Genomic DNA, 13,373 nt, shown 5'->3' with positions numbered 1-13,373 from the left:
TAATAATAATAATAATAATACATGAAAATGAATATTAATTAAAGAGCATATTTTTAAGTGACAAAATAAACGACGATGTTTAAATTATACTCCCTCCCTTTCACTTAAAATGTCACATTTATCTTTTGCACAAAAATAATACGCGAATGATGTCAAAATAGTAAATATCTCATTTTATGCAAAAGCACATAAAAACAAAAAATCAGCCTACAATCAAAACCAAAACCCCCAAATTGAAAGTTAGGGTTTTCGAGCTTCATCATTCATCATCAATGGCGGAAGCAATTTGTAGAGTTCTCCGAGATGGAGCACTAGAGGGAGAACTCGCTCCAGCTCTTACCATCAAAGATTTTATTCTCTCCCCTCTTTCTTCCCATGTCTTTGATCACGTTCTCTCTCAACTATATTCCTTCATTTTGGCGGGAAAATCGCAATCTAGGTTTAACTTATTTTTACTGTTTTTAGCGAGTTAATTTGACTTTAATTTCTCCATGTTGATTTTCTTTTTCAGTTTTGCTAATTTATTGTGCTTAATTTGTTCACAGAGGAATCGTGATTGTGGCATTTTCTCGAAGTCCTTCGTATTATATGGATTTGCTGAAAAATGGAGGATTTGACGGTGATTCCTTGAATAAATGGCATGTATTTGTTTTTTCTTTTTTTTATATTTATGTTTGAAGTTCATTTGTCTGTTAATTGAGTAAAATTATTGATGTTTAAAATTGAGCAAAGAGTTGAATTTTCAAATTACATAGAAAGATCGAGCAATTGATGGTCCATTCTGATCGATGTATTTTCATTTGTTAAACTTGGTAATCATGATTCATGATTATAACCATCGAGGCTTATTTGATCTTCATTTTCCGTAAATGAGTAGACTTTAGTTATAAAGAATATACCCTAGTGGTTTGTCTTTGTTTCTCCCTCACCCCACTCCGTTAAGTGTTGGAAGTTGATTTTGTTTTCTTTAGTTAAAAATGAGAAGATGTTGATGACTAAATTGCACGGAAGTTCGAAGATCTATTAGATTATGTGCTCCCTCCATAGCATTATCTAGAAGTAAAAATGATTCATGGTAACTTTAGCTGTTTAAAATTACGAGTCACCTTTTTGGACATAGGGGCAATTATGTGAGTGTATTTTTAAGATGCTCCTACAAACACTGATGAGGATTTCATGTATGGTATTGGCTGTAATTTTTTCATTTGAAATTTATGTGTCTTTTTTTATACATCACTAGTCAAGAAAGAGAATCACGATAAGCAAAAATGTTCTTCTGGTTCTGCTGTGGAATGTGTTGACATTGGGAAGTTCACTTGTAGGGTTCGGATACTGGATTGTTATACAGATCCTCTTGGTTGGAAGCATAGGCTGAAGGAAAGTGGGAAGATTGGCACTTGCCCTGATTCTACGTTTGGGGTGACAGTTTTCAGGGATGTGAAGAATTTGGAGAAATTGCTTTGGGAAGTTCTCGAACTGGGCAAAGGTATCATTTTGTTTTGTTTTTGATTCTAACTTGCTATGTTGAGATTGGTCAAGTGTAATTGCTGATTGTGTTCAAAAAAGGGAATAATGGAGATTCATGTCTAACTATTGTGTTGTATAGCTATGCTTCTGACCTTGAATTCCTGTTTGTGCCACAGGAATTGTTGGAGAAGGAAAGGATCGTTTCTGCATAGCAATTGACTCGGTAATTCATTGTGTCTCCTCCCTTTAGAAAAATTCAATAGCAAAGTTTGTCTATGAGCAAGATGCTGCTTTATTAAATACTTGTGTGTATTTGAAAGGGTAAGGTATTATTTTTTTCTTATGTTTGGTTGGGGGGGTGGTGGGTGGGGGGGGGGGGGGGGGGGTGAGGGGGTTGTATGGTTAGGACATTGCTCGTAGTGAAGCATGGTTCCTGTGAGTAGTTGCTTGCAGTTGTGTGAGATATTCACTATTTGAGCAACAACGTGGAAGTAATAGGGTTTTTTGTGATTTCTCATGTAACAACACAATTACTACATCCATTACAAACACTCTTTGACTCACGTGTTTTCCTCTCACAACTACGTCTTAATCTAACTCTACAACCTCTCACTCTCTTTTAATTTTTTTTCAAAATCCTAGAATGGAGGCTCACTAGTTGCTATTCTCTTTCACAATTTTTTCTTTCTTTAAGAACATTTTTCAGGCCCTCATAATTAGTGAAAGGCCTCCTACATTCCGCAGGGTCAAACTTGTAAAAATAAGACATAAATCCGTACAAAAGAAAACAATTTTTTGCAGTCGTTGCATGAGCACCTAGGTCCTTGTCAGAGCACACCCAAGCATCTGGGCTACTTGCATGAGCAGCTAACTTCCTTACCTAGACTGAAACTTGTTTGCTCTGTGATAAGGTAGGAGATTGTGTTGGAAGAATGAATGGGAAAATAATCTGCACATTTCTTTCAAAATTCAAGATGAAGATGTATTATAGAATGCAGAATATCATATATTAAACATCTGTTTTTGCTCAGCTAGCTAATTTAAAAATATGCCTATATAAGGTTACTTTTTTCTTGCATACAACTAATGTAATTCTTTTTCTAGGTAACAAGGTTACTTAGAGATGTCTCGTTGTCATCTATAGCTGGTTTTCTTAGTAGCATTCGTAGTCATGGTATGTTATATCTTGACCCCATGTGTGTTAAATTCTTAGCTTCTATTTCATGTATACTGCAGATGTATACAAATGCATCATAATGCACATCGTTTTTGCACGTGTCAATCAGTTTGGAGTACAGCATGCAATGTTTCCCTTACCTTAATGTGAAATATGTTGTGAGATTGTTTTGACTTTGTGTATGTTCCTTTTATATTTTCTATTTTGGTAACAATAGGCTTTGTTTAGGCATGCAGCAGCACCTTTTTTGTGATTACTCACTATTATGATTGTCTTCCTCCAGCTCTTTGGGCTATACATTTGCAACTTGCACAGCTGTTATTTGGAACCTTAGATATATGAACTTAATTGCTCTCCCCCAGACTTTGCCTTCATCTGGATTTCAGGCATTCATGTAACTTTTACATGTGTTTAAAACCTCAATAAGGTTGAAGCCTTTGATGTTGGCCGGATCTTATCTTGATAACAATAATCTAAAATGAACTGAGATGGTTGTGTGAAAAAAATAGTAATCAAAAAAGATGATGATTTTGATTGAAAGAATTGGAAAATACATTTGTAAAGAATAACCTACAAACTTTTGTGTCTCCAAAAATGTGCCACGCGCTCTATGATAACATTCACAATATTCAATTGCTTATTTCTCTGCTGTCCCATGTAAAGCATATCACTTTTCCCTTTTCGTCTTGTTTTTTTTACTATATTAAGTGCTTGATTCTATTTTCCCCGTAAGTCGCTTTCTTGACAGAATTATTTATCATTCTCAGAGTACCTTCTTGTGAATTCATTACAGAATGTTCATATTTTAATGCTTGTATGAAAGACATAATCTGTTTGGTAAGAACTAAGAACATCTTGCTCTCCCCTTTCAAAGAAATAGTATGAGACTGCTCTGTTGATGTAGGTTATGACATATGTGTTGGTGTTGTTCATAGTTCTGAGCATGTCCGCGGAATATGTCATTCCGTGCTTGCATTGTGAAGTTCTTTTTCAGCACAGAAGGGACAGTAAAACACGATCTACAAGAAAAATGGTCCTCTACTAGATTGACCAATTCAAGTTCAACATTTTTAACTTTGGCTGCGTAACGGCCCTCAGAAACTTTTTCTGGGTTATTGGGGAACTTTAAGCAAACAAATTTCGTTTGGCATTGACTTCCATTTGTTCATGACTACACTAATTTTTTTCTGTTTGATCTAAACTCTAAAGTATACCTGATGTAGAAATGCCATAATTTTTTGCTACCATATTTTTCTCCTTGGTCCTTTTCATGAACTGCTTATGGTCTAAAATACTGTTATTAGGTGGTAATATATTGGCTTTTGGTATCATACCTTTGGACGTAGAGGACTTGGCACAAACCACTACCATCTTTATGTTTGTAACTATCAAACTAGAGATCTTTGAACTTGTTCCATTCGTGAATTGATCTACTCATAACTACGTAACTAGCTCTCACTTGGCTCGTGACTGCCTTTTATGCTATAATATGATATATGAGATCTTGCCCTTCTCCTATTGGTTTTTTCTTCTATTTGACATTACATAAATTAAAAGGCAAGTTCTTTGACATGACGTTAGAGAACTTGTAGTCCATCATACGTGATGTTGAGTAATGTTCAAGTTGCACATCATTTTGAAGTATAGTGCAAAAATGGGGTAACTGTTGTGATAGTGGTAACGACATGGTGTTGCGGTAACGAGAGTGATGCGGTTATCGTTACTCTGTTTATCGGCCGAAAGCATGAGATAACCCTTGAAATGGCCCAAAACGCAAATTGTTTACATATTTACAAATCGGGAAATATTGTTTTGGTTTTTTTAAAACCTTTGCATGTGGTCGATGCTGCCTTGTTTTTGATCTGTGTTTGAAAGAGTGTTCATCTTTTCAAGTTCTTGAGCACAATAGGATTTCTGTGTCTTTGCTATCTAATTTTTGCTCTTTGACAATATCTCTCATTGAGTATTTTGATTGGCTTCTTATTTTCATTTCTGTGATGCAGAACAAGTTTCTTGTGCCTTTTGGACGTTGCATTCAGATATTCATGAGAACCGTACTAATGCTGCTCTAGAGTACATGTCATCTATTGTGGCTAGTGTGGAAGGTGTAACTCAACTTAATAGTGGACAACAAGGCCTGTTTTTGCTTGTGCAAAATCTTAGAAAAGCAAAATTCAGGGTACACCTCAAGCGCAGAAATGGAAGAGTTAAATTAATGGTATTCTTGATGCATAATTTTTCATCAATACAAGTTTCAGTTCAGTTCTCTTTCGCTGACTCCTTTTGAACTTTGTTCAGTCTGAAGAAGTTCACGCTGATCCATCAGGAATTACTTTTACGTCAATTTCTTTTGAAGAAGATTTGATGGCACAGACACTGGTGCCAAAGGTTAGTAAAACGTGCTCTGCATCGCAAGGCACAATGACACTTAGTCGTTTGTTCACTCAGGGTAATATCTCTTATTCTATGATCTATTCTCGTCTTTCAAGTCTCATGTAGTCACTCACTCTGCAGGTACAATTTAATCTACAGTTGTCAGAAAAGGAGCAAATCGATCGTTCAAATGTTGTCCTTCCTTTTGAGCACCAAGGTACTGATGCATCATATTCCACACTGTTGTTTTGGTTTAGTCTGAACTTTATTTCCGGATTTATAGTTCTTTGGTTTAGGTTATAATGGGCTATGTTTAAATAACCCATTAAATCATGTGCACTTCTTTATTTATGAGAAGTTGCAAATCATGGTTGCTACAAAGAGTAAAACTTCTTTGTTATCACTAACAAGGGTAAAACTGAGTCATTAGTCCCTTTCAACTCTACCTAAGTGGAACCACTTAATGGCATCTGTGTAATGAAATGTTGTTGAGCATGAATTTTCGTTACCCTGAATTAGTTTCGTCATTCAAATCTTAGGCATCTAATATTTGTTTGGTTATTTTTGATGGAGTCGAAGATGAAGATTTATTTGATGTCAGATCATAATACTTGTAAAGCACACTTATTGATGTGAAGTTATAAGCGATGTTTGCTATCAATGTCAATAGGAAACCGGTTTGTTTTTACAAGGATAAGATTATGTACATGCATACATCCTACCTTTTCAAACCTCACCTTAATGTGAGGCAAAAGCCTAGGTTGAATCCGTTTAACGACATTCGAGTGATGATATGATGTTATTTTTTCAGAATCAGACAAAGCAAAACAAATTTACGATGGCCGGCGATCTCTCATGGAGGAGCAAAATGGGTATTCAATTAAAACTGAAAAATCACAAGTAACTGAAAATTCTTCCATAGGGGAAATTGTTTACTTTCGCGATTCAGATGATGAGAGGCCAGATTCTGATGAAGATCCTGACGATGACTTGGACATATAGATTGCTTTGTACTAGTATTTTATTTTGTTTTGTATTTGAGCAGTACAAAATGTTAAATCTTGTAAAAGTTATTTTTTATGATTATGTTATATGTCAAGTATTTATTTATTTTTTATATTGATGATAATATCTTTTGTTAGGGGTGATTAGTTAATTATTCCTATTGTTATTCCTATTCCTAATCCTATCATTTAATTATATTTCAAGTTTTTGTTCAGGAAGAAAATAAAATATTTGTTTTTTGCGCTAGATTTAATGATAGAGTAAGTGAATAACATTGTAATAAAGATTTTTTTAAAAAAATCAAGTTATGATTTAAGGTAATTCCTATTATTTTAAAAATCATTAAAAAAAATAAGATAAAATTTTACAAAAAAAGTCTCAAATTATTTTTCATTATTTAAAGAAAATTTATATTATATTAATTTTATTTTTAAAAATAAGTTAATTTTGATTCCTATCCCTATTATTGAAATATATTAACAAGTTTTTGTTATTTATTAATTGAAAACACCTTTAATGAAAAACATGAGCCAAAATCTACTCATGGGAGTGTTACCGCCACATCTATTTTTAATAAAATAAATGTAAGGCTTAATGACTAAGAAATAACTTAATAACTTTAAATACAACAAAAGTCTTACAATAAAAGAAAAGACTGAAACGCAATCTATGTCCATATAAAATTTAAACAACTTAAGGTAAAATTTAAACTGAAATACGACTCTAAGAAAGCTATTTTTCTAGGTGATCCTCACTCCACGATTCCCACGCAATCAATAACCTGCAACATAAGAATGCAAGAAAAACAAGGGAAAAACTCCCAAAATTAGGAAATTGAGTAATTCAAACTCAATCCCATAAAACGATTAAGTTTGAAAATGATTTAAGAAAATAAAATATAATCAAATTGAAAATAATTTTAGAAAATAATATATAGCTGAGTAAAAAAAAGAATTTGTGAAAACAATATATATAATATTCACATAAACCAATTTATTAATTTGATATTTGATAATGACAAACACATAATCATTTTTTAATTTGAGGGAACGAGAATGCCAGTAGGCCAAGGCTTTACCCATATACCTACTTCATCAAGAGGTCGTCACCCCAAATAATTCAAGGCCAGCAGAGTAGTCTCAGGTAACCCTAGTGTGCACACCCCTTCTACTTGGATCACAACAAGTAGAAGGAAGACCAAACATCGTATCAAGTATCAGAAATAATAATACCTATCGCGTGATTTAATATATTTTAATAAATAGTCGCGTGCACACAAACATATAATCAAACATACATTATACATTTTATTTTATGATCATAGGTTTTTCCAAAAAAAAATATATATCTTAAGAATATTCAATTGCAATATTAATATCATAATATTTTCTCCCAAATTCAATAGTATTTAAAATCATTATTAAAATAATAATATAATAATATAAATTTATCAAAATAGTAATTATAAATTCAAGTTTGACAAAAATAATAGGAGTAGTAGATATAATTTGAGAATATATAAAACATAATATCATACAAAATAATGTCATATAAAATCATGCATTCTATTTAAACACATTAATCATCACTTAGTACATAATATTAATGGGATAGTCCTAATTAGATGGACATTGAGAATTACCTTGTCACGCGATCCTAGACAAACGTACGCTCCTAATAATCTTTATCTACGAATTTGTTGTCTTTAACATCAAAATCTTGCCTTTTCTTGATTAAATTTTAAGCAATTTGAAGATGAAGGATACAAAATAATGTCATATAAAATCATGCATTCTATTTAAACACATTAATCATCACTTAGTACATAATATTAATGGGATAGTCCTAATTAGATGGACATTGAGAATTACCTTGTCACGCGATCCTAGACAAACGTACGCTCCTAATAATCTTTATCTACGAATTTGTTGTCTTTAACATCAAAATCTTGCCTTTTCTTGATTAAATTTTAAGCAATTTGAAGATGAAGGAAGTAGTTTGTAGGAGAAAAAAGAAGTGTAAGTAATAATGTGAATGAATTAAGGGTAATTGGTTTAATTTATGATGGGTAAATGAGGTTAGTTATAAGATTTAGATAGAGAAGTGGGAAATTATTTGTTAATGGGGAGTTTATTTATTTATTTATTTATTTTTTATTATTATTATTATTATTATTATTATTATTTTTATTATTATTATTATTATATTTTTTTTAAAAAAAAACAAAAGCGAATGTTACAAATAATTTGTTTTTTAAAAATTAAAAACCAATAACATTATTAAATTTATATTAGAATTAAATTTATTTTTAAAAATTAGTTAATTCCTATTTTTTTTGCTGTCCCAATTCCAAAACTATTATTCAACTATATTATTGTTTTTTTGTTTAAAATCGTAGAAATAGCTTAGGGTATAACTAGATTTAAGGTGAATAGTTTTATTTTTCAAAAATGAAAATGGTTATTAAAAGTATAATATTAGGATTTCATTTCCTAATTGTATGGAGGCCTGAGTCCAAGGCCCGCAAATTATAAATAGCCCCCCAATCCCATCCTCTTCCTTCAGTGTTTACATTCAAAATCTATCATTTTCTCACATTAACAAATTCTCTCCTTAATCAATTCAAACGAAAAAAACAAAATTATTATTATTATTATTATTATTATTGTTATTATTGTTGTTGTTTTAAAATATAATTATATTATAAGTACTAATTTGAAGATAGACATATTTTTTCATTTCCTTTGAAGATAGAAATATAATAATTTATGCCATATAATAAAATAAAATCAATTTTAGCTTATTTAGTTTAATAAATATAGCAATTAACCATTCTGATTATTCCATATGGCAAATCTTTGTAAAGAAATCTTTTTAGATAATTGTAAGATATTTAGTTTAATAATTATAACAATCAAACAACTTTGATTATTCCATATGGTAAATCTTTGTAGAAATGTTATGGAACTTTTCAATTCTTTTTGTTAATTGTATGATTATGCAATGTAATAGAATAAAATTAACTTATCTTTGTAAAGAAATCTTTTTAGTTAATTACATGATTTTCAGATAAATAAAACAATTTGATTATTCCATGTGGCGAATCTTTGTAAGGATGCCACATGGAATTTTCAGATATATAAACGGGTTGAACGAGTTAGGGTCAAGGTTGACCCAATAGGTTGTACAATTGTTAAAGAAAGGGGTAAACCTTCTCCATTTAGGTGCACAAACAAAATAAAAAAACTAATGTTTCTTTATTTAATATGTTCTTCACTTTTGTACTCTTAATATTCAATTGTTGTATTATGTTTGAGTCATTTGAATTATTTTTTTTGTAGTATATGATGCATTTTAGAATTTTTATTGTTACTTTATGTTGAATTATTATTATTTGATGGTTTAAAAATTATGTTGATATTTTATCGTGATTTGCTAGGCGCTATAGTAAATATTTTTTTAAAAAAAATTATTTTAATTTTCAAATTTGATGATAAAATAAGAAATCCCACAATTTTTGTAAGTTAAATCAAAAAAAATAAAATGATAATCCCTTGGATCAATTCGACCCGCCCGAAACCCAGAATGACCACCTGAAACTGACAGGAACTGATTCGACCCGAGCAAAACTGACCACTACATAATTCTATTTATGTCTAATTCATAGATTTATTTGTATTTTATAATATCTTAACTTTAGCTTGCAAAAAAATATATATATACTTACTCCGTTCTTATTTACTTGCAGCATTTTCTTTTTCACACTTACCAATGTACAAGTCCAATATTAATATCTCTAATTATACATATCGAAAAATTATGAAAATTCAACATTAATAAACTTTGAATCGAGACGATTTAAACAAAATCTCATATGAATATGTTTTAACTTATAGATTAGCGACAATATAAAAGTCAAATTGCTTGATAAATAGTACTGAAGTCAACTTTGTTGCAAGTAAAAAAAATGGAGGAATTATATATCAAAACTTTTTTTTCTTTGATAAAACACACATATAAAATATTATCAAACTTTTAAATAAGCTAAGCAAATATATGGAGTAAAAAATATTTATAATTTACTTCTAGACTTATATAAGTAAATAGTTTAACCTCATTACAATTAATTAAGGAAAAACAATATTTTTTTTAATTTTAGGTTAGGAATCCACTGCAAAAAAAAAAAGGCAAATTTGATTTTTTTTGCTAGTGAAAATTACTTATTATCACACGAATAAATTAATAACGTAAAAAATCTCTAACCAACATGTGATTTATGTAGATTAAAGTAACATGTTTGTTTATAAAAGTAATCGGTTTTTCTAACCCAAACAATAAAATATGTAATATTTAAAATTTGAAAAATTCATTAAAATATTAATACAATTTCTTTTTTAAGTAAAGTAGTTTTTTGGGCTAGATTTAGGCGCGAGTAGTTTTTTTATTCATAATCCAGAAACCTAATTTTTAGGACTTAGGATTATTAGAATTTGTGTTCCTAACAACTAAAGGTCGATGATAATGGCGTTAGACAATTAGACTAATTTGAAAAGTCTTGATTCCCAAAGCAATACAACGGCCTCTGGTCAGTCGACAACAAGTAGGGGGAAGTAAAAGGAAGTGTTATCAACAACATCAATGGACACAGTACTAGAAAAGAATGCAACTGTGGATGTATCTATTGAGCAGAATGTTGTAGTCAACAATGGGTTTTCTCTTCTGAACGTAGAGCCTAGGCAAGAGGAAGTTGTATGAACGAAGTAGTTTGGAAGGGATATGTTCTTTTGCCTACTATGCCTAGCCATGTGTTGTCCTAAATCAAGTTAGATGTGAGGAACATACACCAATCCCTACATCATAATGCATTTTCAACAACCCTCTCATGGTAGCTAAGATAATGTTTAGTTATACTTTTGCTTTCTTTGAGTACTTCCTTGTATAGTGATAGTTTTGTATAGCCAATTTGGGCTTTTTTTGGTCTTGATACTATTAGCCCTTCCTTTCTGTGCATGTGAAGAGTTGGCTAAAGAAACCCTTCCTAAAAGGTGGACTTAGGTTCCATGCTAATGCATATATCAGTTAGGTTGGCGTCTTAATTTTTTGTTTTATATCGTTTTTGGTTTTCTAGTAAATAAAAAAAATTATTTGCAAAAAAAAAAGATTGATAAACAAGATTTAGTGAAATTATCCGAAAAAATAAAAAGAAAGGGAGTATTATTTTTTCATTGCATAATCAAAAAATTAATGGGCTATTTCAATCTACACTAAGAGCACCTTTAATGGCGAACTAAAAAGAAGATCATCACGCTATTTTACAATTTTTCTCTCTTATTAACAATGATCTCTTTTAAAAGGTCATCATCTTTTCTCTTTTACTATTTTTAACCCACTTTTTCATCTTTTTTATTTAATAATTATCTTTATTTTTTCATAATAACATTTCATGTACAAATTTAATATAATTTTTTTTACTATTAAAATAAATTTAATTTTTTGGGCTTTTCTGATTATTTTTTAACGAAAAAAATAGGTAAATTTTAAATTGCTGTGTCAAAAAATATTAAAGTTGGTCTCATTTTATAGATCTCGAAAAAATATGGATGTTGGTGTAATTTTTTATTGAAACTTATTTAATTAAGAAAATAGCCATTTAAATTATAAATGAATATTTTCTTCAATCGATTGCAAGGTGACACTTGGAAAGGGACAACATGTGGTATCAGGCAGCAACAGGATGCTGATTTTTTCAGCCAATCACACCTTGCCACGTGACGTTTTGGTTGAAAAAAAAACAAAGTAATATTTCGGATGAACGGGTCTATTGGTGACCTATTTTGCCAATCTATTTTCCAATCCACCTTAAATTAGGTAATCATTAAGAGTATATTTAATCTAGTTTGGTCATATGACCTTAAATTGGATCACCATTAAGGATGCTCTAAATAAAAATTATGATAGCACTCTAGAATAATGAAGAAATATAGTAATCGCTATCAGCTGGTCTCCTGAGAGACCATCTCTTTGAGAGACATCTCTCAGACCCAACCCATCAAATCTTAATGGCATTTACTGTATCCTTAATGCCTACTTACATTATCCTTAATGCCTAGTTACAATAAACTTGATGCCCACCGAAAAAGAACTTAAAATGGCTACTTACAATATTCTTAATGCCTACCGAGAAACATAACCTAATAGCCTACTTATCATATCCTTAGCGCCTACTTACAATATTTTATTGCCAACTTACAATATACTTCATGCCCACCAAGTACTAAGTACTTACAATATTATAAATGCCTACTTACAATATTCTTAATGTTTACCGACAAATTTACTCTAAATTTTCCTTTTTGGACCAGCCCAATTAAAGTTTATCTCTCAAAGAGACGATCTCTCACAAGAATTTACGAATCTTTGTAAGTCAACAATCTCAATATCCAAAAGCAAAAAAAAAAAAAAAAAAAAAAAAAAAACCTTCTCTATTGTTTTAAAAAATTATAACATTTTTTTCTATAATGAACAACTACAAATGCAATACTAAACTTTATGCTGAAACAATTATTATAATTATGACGAAATAATACTTTCTACATTCTCAAATATTCGCTACAACGCTATATTATCGTTATTGATACTAATTATCGTTCAACCTTATTTGATGTATTGCGGTTGATGTGTAAGAAAATATATAGTCAAGTGGAATCTTATTTGGATCGTGTAATCACATACTTTCATAATATTAACTTTTTATGATTTTTAGACGTGTATAATTTAATATATAAATGATTAAAATAACGTATTGGATTGCATAAAAAGTTAAATGTAGCAAGTATAGGGAACGGAGGAGGTATTATTTATGCAAAAAAATTAATAATTTTATGTTAAAAATTTTTTCCTAAGACATGATTGAATATTAGGGTTTACGTTTTAACCATATTGATAAAATTTATGATTTATGATTTAGTCTTGTTTGAAAATTTCAAAATCGTATCAAATCCAAAAATCATTTTACATTTTACAAAAATAGTATATTTTAGACTATAATGAGACCAAATAACCACATTTAGTTTTTAGATCAAATTTTGTGCAGCCTAATGCTAATAATCATCATAAGTACTTTTTTTATTTAATTGCATTGGAGACTTGATTAACAATTTAACATAACCAACAAAAGAACATTTAATTATAACAAAGATATGGCATACATACATTGTAAGCTTGTGATTATATAGTACTTCTAAAACTTAATGTCAATCAAACCATTTTAATATATGCCAAAGAATCAAATGATAGAAATAAATTCCTAAAAATTTTAAACTTTAAACTTGGAAGGAAAAAATTTGGTTCA

The 13,373-nt window shown here is 30.2% G+C and overlaps 1 protein-coding gene across 1 annotated transcript; it reads left to right on the top strand.

Moving 5' to 3' along the window:
* The first annotated feature begins 200 nt into the window (after positions 1–200).
* LOC130802282 (elongator complex protein 5) lies at positions 201–6,192 on the top strand. The gene is made up of 9 exons (XM_057666228.1): positions 201–439; positions 546–638; positions 1,323–1,486; positions 1,644–1,690; positions 2,572–2,641; positions 4,648–4,862; positions 4,943–5,032; positions 5,159–5,234; positions 5,829–6,192. The coding sequence occupies exons 1-9, from the start codon at positions 273–275 to the stop codon at positions 6,017–6,019; spliced, it is 1,113 nt and encodes a 370-aa protein (XP_057522211.1). The 5' UTR covers positions 201–272; the 3' UTR covers positions 6,020–6,192.
* The last annotated feature ends 7,181 nt before the right edge of the window (positions 6,193–13,373 follow it).

The sequence above is a fragment of the Amaranthus tricolor genome, chromosome 16 (genome assembly GCF_026212465.1).
Source record: "Amaranthus tricolor cultivar Red isolate AtriRed21 chromosome 16, ASM2621246v1, whole genome shotgun sequence".
NCBI classification, from domain to species: Eukaryota; Viridiplantae; Streptophyta; class Magnoliopsida; order Caryophyllales; family Amaranthaceae; genus Amaranthus; species Amaranthus tricolor.
This window is presented reverse-complemented; position numbering and strand designations above follow the sequence as displayed.

Coding starts and splice junctions, on each gene's coding strand:
- LOC130802282 (XM_057666228.1), top strand. CDS start 273: ATGGCGGAAGCAATTTGTAGAGTTCTCCGAGATGGAGCACTAGAGGGA. Junction 1,487..1,643: donor AGTTCTCGAACTGGGCAAAG/GTATCATTTTGT, acceptor TTTGTGCCACAG/GAATTGTTGGAGAAGGAAAG. Junction 4,863..4,942: donor ATGGAAGAGTTAAATTAATG/GTATTCTTGATG, acceptor AACTTTGTTCAG/TCTGAAGAAGTTCACGCTGA.